At 39.9% G+C, this 15,682-nt stretch overlaps 1 protein-coding gene across 1 annotated transcript in view; it reads left to right on the top strand.

The window, feature by feature from the left end:
- Nucleotides 1–15,682, top strand: part of LOC110494726 (metabotropic glutamate receptor 4-like) — a 279,682-nt gene that overhangs the window by 236,210 nt on the left and 27,790 nt on the right. The window contains exons 8-9 of the mRNA XM_021570042.2: nt 6,651–6,787; nt 7,680–8,615. Coding sequence (XP_021425717.1) covers nt 6,651–6,787; nt 7,680–8,615 — 1,073 coding nt within the window. The remainder of the gene's footprint in view (nt 1–6,650; nt 6,788–7,679; nt 8,616–15,682) is intronic.

Below are 15,682 nucleotides of genomic sequence, written 5' to 3'. Positions count from 1 at the left end.
AATGCTGAGATGTAGTCGATGAACAGCATTCTCACATAGGTATTCCTCTTGTCCAGATGGGTTAGGGCAGTGTGCAGTGTGGTTGAGATTGCATCGTCTGTGGACCTACTTGTGCGGTAAGCAAATTGGAGTGGGTCTAGCGTGTCAGGTAGGGTGGAGGTGATATGGTCCTTGACTAGTCTCTCAGTTACCTTAGCTTTCTTGGGAACAGGGACAATGGTGGCCCTCTTGAAGCATGTGGGAACAGCAGACTGGGATAAGGATTGATTGAATATGTCCGTAAACACACCAGCCAGCTGGTCTGCGCATGCTCTGGGGGCGCGTCTGGGGATGCCGTCTGGGCCTGCAGCCTTGCGAGGGTTAACACGTTTAAATGTTTTACTCACCTTGGCTGCAGTGAAGGAGAGTCCGCAGGTTTTGTTTGCGGGCCTTGTCAGTGGCACTGTATTGTCCTCAAAGCGGGCAAAACAGTTATTTAGTCTGCCTGGGAGCAAGACATTCTGGTCCGAGATGGGTCTGGTTTTCTTTTTGTAATCCGTGATTGACTGTAGACCCTGCCACATACCTCCTGTGTCTGAGCCATTGAATTGTGACTACTTTGTCTCTATACTGACGCTTAGCTTGTTTGATTGCCTTGCGGAGGGAATAGCTACACTGTTTGTATTCGGTCTGTATTCAGTCATGTTTCCGGTCACCTTTCCCTGGTTAAAAGCAGTGGTTCACACTTTCAGTTTCACTGGAATGCTGCCATCAATCCATGGTTTCTGGTTTGGGAATGTTTTAATCGTTGCTATGGGAACGACATCATCCATGCACTTTCTAATGAACTCGCTCACCGAAATAATGTTTTTTGTTGTTGTTGTCAATCATAATGACATTTATCAAATGTCAATGGGTCTTAAAAATGATGCTCACCATCCATGTTCAGATAACTTGTGTCACCGCATGATTCCTCTGGATCTGTCTAGTTTCTTCATAATCCATACAGTCTATCACTCTGTGGATATAGCTGGCTCTTGGACTGCGATGTTACGCTGTGCCCTACTTGGTTAGAGAATTCATAATGGGTTTGAAAATGTGGCAAATAGAGAGTGATTGTTGAGGATACTTGTTATGCTAGGATGATGAGTTGTGATTGTTGAGGATAATTGTTATGCTAGGATGATGAGTTGTGATTGTTGAGGATAATTGTTATGCTAGGATGATGAGTTGTGATTGTTGAGGATAATTGTTATGCTAAGATGATGAGTTGTGATTGTTGAGGATAATTGTTATGCTAGGATGATGAGTTGTGATTGTTGAGGATAATTGTTATGCTAGGATGATGAGTTGTGATTGTTGAGGATAATTGTTATGCTAGGATGATGAGTTGTGATTGTTGAGGATAATTGTTATGCTAGGATGATGAGTTGTGATTGTTGAGGATAATTGTTATGCTAGGATGATGAATTGTGATTGTTGAGGATAATTGTTATGCTAAGATGATGAGTTGTGATTGTTGAGGATAATTGTTATGTTAGGATGATAAGTTGTGATTGTTGAGGATAATTGTTATGCTAGGATGATGAGTTGTGATTGTTGAGGATAATTGTTATGCTAAGATGATGAGTTGTGATTGTTGAGGATAATTGTTATGCTAGGATGATGAGTTGTGATTGTTGAGGATAATTGTTATGCTAGGATGATGAGTTGTGATTGTTGAGGATAATTGTTATGCTAGGATGATGAGTTGTGATTGTTGAGGATAATTGTTATGCTAAGATGATGAGTTGTGATTGTTGAGGATAATTGTTATGTTAGGATGATGAGTAGCGATTGTTGAGGATTATTGTTATGCCAGGATGATGACTAGTGATTGTTGAGGATAATATTATGCTAGGATGATGAGTATGAATGTGTATTGGCCTTCTCTTTCCTCAATCACATGCCAACAGAATAGTGTCATTTAACACTGAACACACTAGAGTACATGGCAGTGCTGGTGTGAAACATTAAGAAAACAGAGACCGAGACGTAACATTTTTTTTCCTTCGTTCCACGAATCCTCTGTTGAAATAATCTTAACCTTTTCCTAAATTGCAGGTGGCAGGTAGCCTAGCGGTTAGAGCTTTGGGCCAGTAACCTAAAGTTCTCTAGTTGGAAAACCCGAGCTATCAAGGTGAAAAATGTGTAGGTTTGCCCTCGAGCAAGGCATCTAACCCTAATTTGCTCCAGCGGTGCCATACTACTATGGCTGACCCTGTAAAACAACACATTTCACCTATCCGGTGTACATGACAATACAGCATTTACTTTTTTTTGCGCCGTTGTGAACATTAAAATCACACAAGATTCACATACACATGTACCTCTATCAAGTTTAATCAGCTTATCGTGTCTATCTGAGCTCTCCAGAGAGAGACTCAACTTTCGTATTCAGTCCAATCACATACTATTCATGTTTCTTGATTGTAAAAAAATAATGAGAGGTTGAATCACGAGAGACAAATCAACCATAAAATAGCAGGAAAAATGCCCTGCTCATTCATTGCTGAACTTCTCTTCAGATAATATCACACTTGGAGGGTGAGTGAGTCTGTAGGCTAAGTGCATGGAAGTGTGAGTGTGGCAACTGTTAGACGGCTCAGCTCGGCTCCTGAATAGGAAATGACTCCGAGGACAATGGACTGCATAAAGAGAAACTAAACAATGCGCCGAGAGTGCATTCAATTTCATTTTCAGGACTGCAAAATGGCTGCAATTTTGAAGATTGCTCTCAGGACCTTGTTTCTGTAGTCGAAAATATGCTTCAGGAAACTTCTGAATAAAAGTTATGAAAATATTTAGCTAATTTCAAGTCTTCAGGGTTTTGCTATGGTGACTGCAAGAGGATATATAGATTTTTGCTTATGGTATCATACAATGCCCTCAGTTTAGGCTCTGGTATGGTATACTCTAAAGTGGTTCACTATCACTATGTCAGTCTGCTGTGAGGATACACCTTTCGGATACTCAGTTTCCATTAGTACTCCGAGTTTTCCTTACTACATAACTTAACCAGGAAAAACTTTACTCCCTAGCCATAATGTCAAACCAAAAGCCTTTTAAATGTAGCTCTGGAGAACAATGGTACTAAAAAGTGACATACAATGCACAAAAATGTGTCTGAGCCTTAAGTCTGGACTGTAATGTTTCTGACATGCATCTGCAGACGTGTACTGTAGCCTGTACTGTAGCCTGTACTGTAGCCTGTACTGTGGCCTGTACTGTAGCCTGTTCTGTAGCCTGTACTGTAGCCTGTACTGTAGCCTGTTCTGTGGCCTGTACTGTAGCCTGTACTGTAGCCTGTACTGTGGCCTGTTCTGTGGCCTGTACTGTGGCCTGTACTGTGGACTGTATTGTAGCCTGTACTGTGGCTTGTACTGTAGCCTGTACTGTGGCCTGTACTGTGGCCTGTACTATAACCTGTACTGTAGCCTGTACTGTAGCCTGTACTGTAGTCTATACTGTAGCCTGTACTATAGCCTGTCCCTAAATCTTCAACCAGCTTCTCTTACTATCATTGTCATGCCATGTATGACAAGACAGTATTGCAACGGCATGCCTGCATGACAACGATAGTCTGAGAAGTTGGCTTAAACTCATACATACAGTATATGAGGGCATGCATGCCAGAAGGCATGCCATGAACATACAGTCCATCTAGAGAACAGCCTGGTTAAGAGATGCCAATAATCTCTGGGCCAACCTCAGATTGGAGCAGCAAGCATGACCAAAAGACCGTAAACTGTTAAATGTAATTAGATCTGCAGTGGCAGGCTGTGGTGCCACATTAGTGTCTGAAAGGACCAATGTGGCAGTCAGGATCCATTTTCCTTTCACAGTGACAGCATGGTGCCAGTGCCATGCGATGGGCTACGGCCTCAAAGCCTTAACACGCCCTAATACACAGCTCCAACTGAGCCAGTGGGAAAGCTATGTCTTTTTGTAAAAAAAAATAATTGTAAAGGAAAAACATTATGATTATAATCCCAGATACAAACGATACAAATGATTACACTCATGGAGAGTGTTTTTTAAACATATCTCCTTCATAAATAACATCTGCTGTAATCCCTCTCATCTGCTTCTTTTGCTGTGAGATGTGGGGCTACATTGTCGCTGAGGCACGGCTGAGCACACAGTAAATCCTTAATCCAGAGGGGCTGGCTCATCGAGATGTGGATTAGGCTGCTGCGTACGTCTTACGCCTGACGCTAAACAAAGAGAAGGAAAAAGCATACTCTTCAGCAGAAATCCGAACCGCCGAGATCATCCACGCTTTCCCCTTGTTTGTAAGATGGGACACCCATTGTGTTTGGGGAGACTTGTTGATAAGACAGGCATGAAAAGGGAAATGTCAGCGCCTTACGCCTTCCATCAGTGGATGGCGGTGTACTGCTGCATGTTCAAACTTGAGTTTTGAAGTGGAAGTCGATAGGGATGTACTCTTTGCATCCTCAGCAGAGAGCAGTGATGCTATGCTTAATATATTCAAAGGGGCTTCTTTGGGAAGTAAATGTTGTTGTGTAGTTTAAATAATTTATAATATCACAAAGGAGAATCTCAGGAAAATATGTCGTTGTGTATTGTTTGTTGTGTAGTGGGGACTGTTTTGTTGATGGTGAGAATCTGCAGACATTTGGCTTCTAAGTCATGTGACATACCATTACTATAGCTCGAATGGCAAAACATATTGGGGAAAAACATTAACAAAGAATTTCAGTGTGCGATAACACTACACAGTAACACATTGTAGTTTGACATTATTCTCACAAAAGCTGTTTCCCAAAATCCCCCCACCCACAGTTCTCACTTAGAGAATAGAAGAAAACATTTTAATAGATGACTGAAGAGATGATTTGACTAGGCAGAAACCCCTAGACATAACAGACCAGAGAGAGAATATACAATCAGCATATGCCACTTATTCTCTCCTCACCCCACAAGTTACATTTCAAACTTTCTTGAATAGAGAAGTTGAATTTTCATATTTATTTTGGTTACCCGCCTACATTTGCATATTCTGCTTTGACTTTTTTGTATATATATATATATATATATATATATATATATATATATATATATATATATATATATATATATATATATATATATATATATATATATATATATATATATGCATACAGTAGGGGTCTTTAAAAAAAGTGTTAAACAAATCAAAATATATTTGAGATTCTTCAAAGTAGCCACCCTTTGCTGTGATGACAGCTTTGCACACTCTTGGCATTCTCTCAACCAGCTTCATGAGGTAGTCATATTGAATCCATTTCAATTAATAGGTGTGCCTTGTAAAAAGTTAAATTGTGGAATTTCTTTCCTTCTTAATGAGGTTGAGTAAAAGGGTTGTGTTGTGAGAAGGTAGAAGTCCATATTATGGTAAGAGCAGCTCAAAAAGGCAAAGTGAAACAACAGTCCATCATTGCTTTAAAACATGAAGGTCAGTCATTCCAGAAAATTTCTAAAATGTTGAAAGTTTCTTCAAGTGCAGTTGCAAAAACCATCAAGCACTATGATGAATTTGGCTCTCATGAGGACCGCCGAAAGGAAGACCCAGAGTTACCTTTGCTGCAGAGGACAAGTTCATTAGAGTTTACCAGCCTCAGAAATTGCAGCCCAAATAAATGCTTCACAGAGTTCAAGTAAGAGACACATCTCAAAGTCAACTGTTCAGAGGAGACTGCGTGAATCAGGCCTTCATGGTTGAATTTCTGCAAAGAAACCACTACTACAGACACCAATAATAAGAAGAGACTTGCTTGTGCCAAGAAACACGAGCAATGGGCATTAGACCAGTGGGAATCTGTCCTTTGGTCTCATGTGTCCAAATTTGCGCATTTTGGTTCCAACCGCCGTGTCTTTGTGAGACACAAACTAGGTGAACGGATGATCTCTGCATGTATGGTTCCCACCGTGAAGCATGGAGGAGGAGGTGTGTTGGTGTGGGTTGCTTTGCTGGTGACACTGTCTGTGATTTGTTTAGAATTCAAAGCACACTTAACCAGCATGGCTACCACAGTATTCTGTAGTGATACACCATCCCATCTGGTTTGCACTTAGTGGGACAATCATTTGTTTTCCAACAGGACAATGACCCACCACCAGGCTGATTAAGGGCTATTTGACCAAGAAGGAGAGTGATGGTGTGCTGCTTCAGACGACTTGGTATCCACAATCAGTTGAGAGGGTTTGGGATGAGTTGAACCACAGAGTGAAGGGAAAGGAGCCAACAAGTGCCCATTATATGTGGGAACTCCTTCAAGACAGTTGGAAAAGCATTCCAGGTGAAGCTGGTTGATAGAATGCAATGAGTGTGCAAAGCTGTCATCAAGACAAAGTGTGGCTACTTTGAAGAATCTCAAATATATATTTATTTTTTGTTTGCTTAACAGTTGTTTGGTTACTATATGATTCCATATTTGTTATTTCATAGTTGTGATGTCTTCAATATTATTCTACAATGTTGAAAATAGTAAAAATAAAGAAAAACCCTTGAATGAGTGTGTCCAAACTTTTGACTGGTACTTGTGTGTGTATGCATATATATATATATTACAATTATATTACAATTCAAACTAATGCTTTCACTCTCTCTCTCCTCTGTCCTTCAGGAATAGCTGGCAACCCAGTGCTCTTCAATGAGAATGGAGACGCCCCTGGTCGCTATGAGATTTATCAGTACCAGATCAGAAACAGAACAGCTGAGTACAAAATCATCGGTCACTGGACCGAACAGCTCTCTCTGACCGTAAGCATTTATTTTTTATATATTTAATATGCAGATACAGTACTTTAATTATATTATCAGACTTATGCCCTCCAAATGACCTTTACCTGTTTCACCATTTGGTGTCAGTGGTTCTCCTCCCAAAGAAACTTTGATGGAATGTTGTCATCTGTTGGTTCTACTTTAGTGCTTCCTTTGCTCAGTAATTCCTCCTTAACCATTAGCTACGGCTTTGTGCACATATCTTCAATGGTGCAAACATCCAGAGGGTGCTTTAATGATTAACAACAAGTGACTGGGATGAAAAGAAAACAATAAGAGCTTAAAAACAGATACCATCCACTGTCTTGGTGAAACAATATGGTGGAGTTGTGGACACAGGAGCTTACAAATCTATAACAATGAATTACATGAAGCCGGCCCTGCAAATAATGTTTGAATGGAATATGAAGAGATGGCCTTGGGCAAAGAAAGATTGAAAGAAAAAAGAAATTTGTTTCCATGGAATCGACCTGGTTCTGTACTTCAACGCTGTGTGAATGGTGGAAGACAGTGAATGTTGTTGTAAATGTGGTGTAAATGCTAGTCCTGTGGTGTGCTTTTAGTTTAATAGGATTCTTATAGCTGTTAATTAAATACACATTTGGGGATGCGTTTTCCGCCTATGAATTTAACAACCACCATTGATGGCAAAAAAAAGTTAATAACATAACACTAAATATATCCTTTCAATAAGACAAATAGTGATTATGTGTAATAGACTTTTTAATGGAGAGGAGAAAGAAGCCCGAAAACTAACTGTATTACCAGTGGTAATTGCTATTAAGCAAGAAGAGACTGTTTATGGGTTACAGTGTTAGTTATTTGTGAAGTGTTTGACTGTACCCCTCATCTCCTCTCCACCCCCCCTCAGATCCGAGCAATGCACTGGCCAGGTGGAGGTCGTCAGATCCCTTACTCCATCTGCAGCCACCCCTGCCAGGCCGGAGAGCGCAAGAAGATAGTGAAGGGCATCCCTTGCTGCTGGCACTGTGAGCGCTGCAACGGCTACCAGTACCAGTCAGACACCTACAGCTGCAAGATGTGTCGCTTTGACCTGCGTCCCAACGAGAACCACACTGCCTGCCGTCCCATCCCCATTGTCAAGCTGGAGTGGAGCTCCCCATGGGCCATCATCCCTGTCCTCATCTCCGTAGCGGGCATTATGGCCACTCTGTTCGTGGTGGTCACATTCATCCGCTACAACGACACACCCATCGTCAAGGCGTCAGGCCGCGAGCTCAGCTACGTTCTGCTGACTGGTATCTTCATGTGCTATGCCACCACCTTCCTCATGATTTCTGCCCCTGATGTTGGCATCTGCTCCCTCAGACGGATCTTCCTGGGTCTGGGGATGAGTATCAGCTACGCAGCCCTGCTCACCAAGACTAACCGCATCTACCGCATCTTCGAGCAGGGATCCATGTCGGTGAGCGCCCCCAGGTTCATCTCCCCAGCCTCCCAGCTGGTCATCACCTTCAGCCTGACGTTGGTGCAGCTACTGGGGGTGTGTATCTGGTTTGGGGTAGACCCGTCTCAGGCCATCATCGACTACGAGGACCAGCGCACGGCCAATCCGGACATGGCCCGTGGCGTGCTCAAATGTGACATCTCTGACCTTTCACTGATCTGCCTGCTGGGTTACAGCATGCTGCTCATGGTCACCTGCACGGTGTACGCCATCAAGACCCGGGGGGTGCCGGAGACCTTCAACGAGGCCAAGCCCATCGGCTTCACCATGTACACCACCTGTATAGTCTGGCTGGCCTTCATTCCCATCTTCTTTGGCACCTCCCAGTCCACAGAGAAGGTAAGATCTGGCTGGCCTTCATCCCCATCTTCTTTGGCACCTCCCAGTCCACAGAGAAGGTAAGAACTGGCTGGCCTTTATCCCCATCTTCTTTGGCACCTTCCAATCCACAGAGAAGGTAAGCTCAGAGTCGTCTTCTTTCTTGGTCTGTTCGTTTTCTGTTGTTGTTGATATGCAAAAGGACAGCATTAGCAGAAATATGATTGTACAGACCGTGTCTCTCTCTTTCTCTCTCTTTCTCAGTTGAAACATATTTATTTTTTATAATGCTTTGTTTATAGAGAGGCAATTGTACCTTTGTTCATCATGGAAGGATTGTGCTGGTCAGTCAGTGTCCTGTAAATGGACATGGCTGGATGAAAATCGCATTATGCTATGGTATGCATGAGTGTTTTCTGGCAGAGCTTAAAGGGTGGTGAATTTTTGCTGTTATACTCTGTGTCAGAACACCAATTTTCATTTTGTAGTCATAAAGATGTAATCACCCCTGCAGTCTCGGTTTGAGGAAGACAAAAATTACATGCAAAATATTGTATAATTCTATGACTTATATCTGAGATTCTATTCAATTGGGGAGGCCATTCACTGTTGGAATATCAAAACTTCTCATCTGAAGACAAAAGTAAGAAAGGCCTATTCTACAAGCAGAGCATTTGAGGAGAATTCCCCTGAGCTCTGCAAGCCCTTTGCCTACAGTAGATTGTTAAATGACTTGTGATTTTGTGACATGTGTATGTGAGGGATGTGTGCCACAGCTGACCTTATGAGCTGTTTTCACAACCACAGCATTCCCACTTGTCATCATGTCAAATTAATGAGCCTGGCCTGGTAAACTGCAAATCCACTGGAAACACTGGGATTCATACCTTGTGTCAAATAGTATTGTAGTACTAATATTTAGCCATTTAGAGTTGATAAACCTGACTATCTAGCCCATTTATACCTGGTTCTAACAGCCGTCCTTTAACAACCGGTAAAAAAATAATCATAAGGAATAAGGTTTTGAAGTCTCGAGGTATAAGGAGGTATAAGAAAGCTCAGGAAACATTTACGTTTTTTGGACACATATTGAATCACTTATTTGTGTCACAAAATGACCTCTATACTTCCATTATTTTGTATCAGTTACCTTCTGAGGAGTCTCGTGACACTTGTGGGGGTCGTAGAGCAAAACACCATCATGTTCGTGAGAGTCTGCCCTTTCCATAGTGGGGTCATATTAGTTTGAAGCGCAAACGGTTCAGAAGCTACAGACAGAAATGGGCACATCAGCAATACGAATTCAGACTAGTCCAGACCGGACAGATGTTTTTTTGAGAAGACCGATTGTCAGATGTCTCATGGTCTGACAAACGCTGCTGTAGCTCCGCCACCTTCCACCGCAGATGCGGAAGGACGACAGGTGGATGTGGTGGATTAAGATGCAAACCATGCAAAAAACTGATATCTCTAGTTTAAACTGATGGATTTTGATGGGGATTTTTTAAAATATATTACTTAAATTGACGCAGGGATGTGTTAATGGGGCTAGGCGGCAGAATTTTAACTTTTGGATAAATAGCGTGCCCAATTTCAACTTCCTGCTACTCATGCCAAGAATATAAGATATGCATATTATTCATAGATTTGGATAGAAAACACTCTAAAGTTTCTAAAACTGTTTGAATCATGTCTGTGAGTATAACAGAACTTATGTAGCAGGCAAAACCCAGAGGACTAACTGTTCAGATTTTTCTTTTTTTTGCCTCTCTCTGTTCCCTGACTTGTCATTGCCAAGGGATATTTCTTAGGAACCTGTTTTCAGTTCCTACCGCTTCCACTGGATGTCACCAATCTTTGGAATTTGGTTGAGGTTATTTCTTTGTGCAATGAAGAAGTAGGCCAACTAGGAACTGGGTACACTTTTGTGAGTTGCGCAAGACGTGTAAAGTGGCGCTGTTTTTTTTTCATTCCTGTATTGAACATAGATTTCCCCGTCTACAATTTGATCGATTATAAACGTTTAATAATACCTAAAGTTGTATTACAAAAGTAGTTTGAAATATTTTGGCAAAGTTTATAGGCAACTTTTGAAATGTTTTGTAGTGACGTTGTGTTTTTTGTAAGCTGTTTTTTTCTGAGTCAAACACGCTTTATAAATGGACATTTTGGATATATATGGACGGAATTAATCGAACAAAAGGACCAATTGTGATGTTTATCGGAGTGCCAACAAAAGAAGCTTGTCAAAGGCAATGCGTGTTTTATATTTTATTTCAGCGTTTTGTATAGCGCCTGCAGGGTTGAAATATGCTAACTCCTTTGTTTACTGCTGGTGCAGATGGTGCAGGCTATCAGATAATAGCTTCTTATGCTTTCACCGAGAAGCATTTTTTAAATCTGACATGTTGGCTGGATTCACAACGAGTGTAGCTTTAATTGAGTATCTTACATGTGTGATTTAATGAAAGTTTGATTTTTATAGTATTTTATTTGAATCTGGCGCTCTGCATTTTCCCTGGCAATTGGCCAGGTGGGACATTTGCGTCCCGCCTCTCCCTAACTAGTTTTAATAGACTCTAATTAAAGTCAACGTTGGTCTCATGGTGAAATCCCTGAGCGGTTTCCTTATTCTCTTGCAATTCAGTTAGGAAGGAAACTTGTAACTTTGTGGTGACTGGGTGTTTTGATATACCATCCAAAGGGTAATTAATACATTTACCATGGGATATTCAATTTACCTTACAGATAATTGTATGTGTGGGGTACAGAAATGAGATTGCATACTTATTATCTGACTTGTTAAGCAAATGTTTACTCCTGAAATTATTTAGGCATGCCATAAGAAAGGAGTTGAATACTTAATACTTTACATTTTTTATTAATTTGTTAAGACTTCTAAAAAGATAATTCCACTTTAATTAACATTATGGGGTATTGTGTATAGGCCAGTGACACAAAATCAACATTTAATCACATTTAATTTCAGGCTGTAACAAAACAAAATGAGTAAAAGGTCAAGGGGTGTTAATAATTTCTGAAGGCATTGTAGATCTGCCTGAACACTTCCAGATATAGCCAGGCACGAATTGTGTCTGGATATCTTACAAGTGTAGACTGATCTGGACAATAATACCATTTAAATCATCATTATGTCGCCCTCTAAAATCAATGACAGAGGCACAATTGACTTATGGCATCAATATGTTTCTTAAAATAGATAATTAAATATTATTTTTAAAGAATATATGTCATATAATGTGCATACATGGTATACCAGAGAATCTTGTGACAATGCGGACATGGATAAAAAATACATTTTAATAGCATGGAAATGTGCGCACATTCACCATGTGGACAAGATCAGGACAAAGGATGCACATTTCCACCCTAATTGGAGTAAACTAATTTACAACAACACTTAGGCTTCTACTTCTAGCCTATACATACACACAGCATTTTATGGACACAGTATATTTCACATTAGTTATATTTTGTTTGTTTTTAGTCCCTTCCTTCAGCAACCCTCAACCCCTCCCATGTATCTCTGAACACCATCCAGATATTGTATATATATTTTTTAAATGGGCAGTGATGTTTCACAAGAGTTCAGATCATAAATGAATGTATGACTTTTCAGATCACCCAGCAGTGATATTTAAAGCGTAAACTCCAGGTACTGTAAATGTTTCAATTCTTCAGCTATTCTTGAAACTGCAACCAAAAACAAGCTACACATGGAGAGCACCAAAAGAAGACATCAGCATTTTGAAATAACACATATGGAATCATGTAGTAACCAAAAAGAGCGTTAATTAAACAAATTAAAACATATGTTACATTTGAGATTCTTCAAAGTAGCCACCATTTGCCTTGCTGGGAGTTTTGCACACTCTTGGCATTCTCTCAGCCAGCTTCATGAGTTAGTCACCTGGAATGCATTTCAAATTTGGTGTTAGTGGGCAGTATTTTCATTTTTGGAAAAAAAAAAAGTTTCCCGTTTTAAACTGGATATTTTGTCAGGAAAAGATACTAGAATATGCATATAATTGACAGCTTTGGATAGAAAGCACTCTAACGTTTACAAAACTGTAAAGATATTGTCTGTGTGTTACGGTTTTCTTCCGTCGAAGGAGAGGAGGACTAAAATGCAGCGTGGTTATTTGTATACATCTTTAAAACAGATGAAAACACAAACAGTATACAAAAAAAAAATAAACGTGAAAACCTAAACAGCCTTATCTGGTGCAAACAAACACAGAGACAGGAACAAACACCCACAAAACACTCAAAGAATATGGCTGCCTATATATGGTTCCCAATCAGAGACAACGATAAACACCTGCCTCTGATTGAGAACCACTCCAGGCAGCCATAGACTATTCTAGACAACCCCACTAACCACAATCCCATGACCTACAAAAAACCCAAGACAAAACACACCACATAAATAACCCATGTCACACCCTGGCCTGACCAAAATAAAAAGAAAACACAAAATACTAAGACCAGGGCGTGACACTGTGAGTATAACAGAACTGATGTTGCAGGCGAAAGCCTGAGAAAAATCCAATCCAGAAGTGCCCCAGGTTTTGAAAGCACTGTGTTCCAATGTTTCCGGGCGATTTCTCAGCCAAACATGAAGAACAAACGGAGCTATTTCGTCTACAAAAATAATCTTTTGGGAAAAAAATGAACTACCTGGGAGTCTCGTGAGTGAAAACATCCGAAGTGCATCAAAGGTAAACGATTTAATTTGTTTGCTTTTCTGATTTCCGTTACAAGTTTTCCTGCTGCTAGCAAGGCATAATGCTATGCTAGGCTATGATAAACTTACACAAATGCTTGTCTAGCGTTGGCTGTAAAGCATATTTTGAAAATCTGAGATGACAGGGTGATTAACAAAATGCTAAGCTGTGTTCCAATATATTTCACTTGTGATTTTCATGAATAGGAATATTTTCTAGGAAGATTTATGTCCGTTGCGTTATGCTAATTAGTGTCAGATGATAACTGTCCCTTTCACGGGCTGGGCGTCACTTCAGGTTAACAGGTGTGCCTTGTTAAAAGTAAATTTGTGGAATTTCTTTACTTCGTCATGCATTTGAGCCAAGGTAGGGGTCGTATACAGAAGATAGCCCTGTTTGGTAAAAGACCAAGTCCATATTATGACAAGAACAGCTCAAATAAGCAAAGTGAAATGACAGTCCATCATTACATTAAGACATGAAGGTCAGTCAATGCAGAACATTTCAAGATTTTTTAAAGTTTCTTCAAGTGCAGTTGCAAATACCATCAAGCACTATAATGAAACTGGCTCTCATGAGGACCGCCACAGGAAAGGAAGACCCAGAGGTACCTCTGCTGCAGAGGATTCATTAGAGTTCAAGTTCATTAGAGTTCCCAGCCTCAGAAATTGCAGCCTAAATAAATGCTTCACAGAGTTCAAGTAAGAGACACATCTCAACATCAACTCTTCAAAGGAGACTACATGTATCAGGCCTTCATGGTCGAATTGCTGCAAAGAAACCACTACTACAGGACACCAATAAGAAGAAAGTTGCTTGGGCCAAGAAACACGAGCAATGGACATTAGACTGGTGGAAATCTGTCCTTTAAGTCCAAATTTGAGTCCAAATTCAAGATTTTTGGTTCCAACCGTGGTGTCTTTGTGAGGCACAGGAGTAGGTGAACAGACAATCTCTGATTATGTGGTCCCTACATGAAGCATGGAGGAGGAGATGTGATGGTGTGTGGTGACACAGTTGGTGATTTGTTTAGAATTCAAGGCACACTTAACCAGCATGGCCACCACAGTATTCTGCAGCGATACACCATCCCATCTGGTTTGCGCTTAGTGGATACCGAGTATGTTCACATCACCGTCAGACTATTTTATTGGTAAACTACACAGTAACGTACAAGTGGTATTTTTTTTGCTCCAATAAATAATATAGTATACTTATCATAAATTGGTTGTAATCCAGAGATGTTAGAAAAATTATCTAGATCCTCTGAGGCTATTGTGGATTTAAAGGAACATGAATCATCAGCGTAAAGTGACACCTTCATTTTTAAGCACTGGATTTCTAGTCCCTTAATAGTATTGTTGGGTCTGATTTTAATAGCTAACCTTTTTGATGGCCATAATAAATAGATATGTCAACAGTGCCAACCTTGTTTTACTCCTCTTGACAGTTTAATAATTTCTGAGAAGTAGCTATTATTTACTATTTTACACCTAGGGCTACTATTCATAACTTAACCAATTGTATAAATTATTCTCCAAAATGTAAATATTTGAGGCATTTATAAATAAATTCCAGTCGTACCTTATCAAAAGTTTTTCAAAATGAGCTATGAATACCAGGCTTGGTTTCCCTGATGCTTCATAGTGTTATATTGTCTCTTATATTATCTCCAATGTATCATCCATGTAAAAAAAATGTCTGATTAGGATCAATATATCTGTGTGCTATACATTTTGCTGGAATTTTTGCCTCACAAGACCGAACTCTATGGGGCCTACCATTTTTATATGGACTTGATCTTTGTATTACCACCTGGGTTCTGTTTCAGTAATAGTGAATTCAGACCTTGTTGAGTAATCTACTAGGAGTGGTTAAAACATGCTGAAAGCAGTCGTCTGAGTACATCAAAACAGTTTTGATTTATCTCAACTGCTAAGGCCTTAATTGCATCAAGAAGTTTCTCCTCTGTAATTGGCCTTCACATGAGTATTTCTATACAGATGTTAATTTTACATTATTGATAGAAAAACAATCCTTACAATTAACTTTGGTTTGTGGAGATGGAGAAAACTGTAATGAAAACATATGCTTAAAATACTTTGCTTCCTCTTTCAAAATATTGTTTGATGAATCACTCCGTCATTTATAACATGTTTTGTAAATTATTTTTTGGTAGCATTTCTATGTTGAAGATGAAAAAATAATTTTGTGAATGTTTTCCCATATTTCATCCAGTTTCTTTTATTGTTTTAAATAATATATTCCACTTGATATTTCTTAAATACGTTTTTTTTTTTCCTCTAAATTATTCTGTTCGTCTGTGGTACAGTTTTTTTT

Source organism: Oncorhynchus mykiss, chromosome 17 (genome assembly GCF_013265735.2).
Source record: "Oncorhynchus mykiss isolate Arlee chromosome 17, USDA_OmykA_1.1, whole genome shotgun sequence".
Classification (NCBI taxonomy): Eukaryota; Metazoa; Chordata; class Actinopteri; order Salmoniformes; family Salmonidae; genus Oncorhynchus; species Oncorhynchus mykiss.
This window is presented reverse-complemented; position numbering and strand designations above follow the sequence as displayed.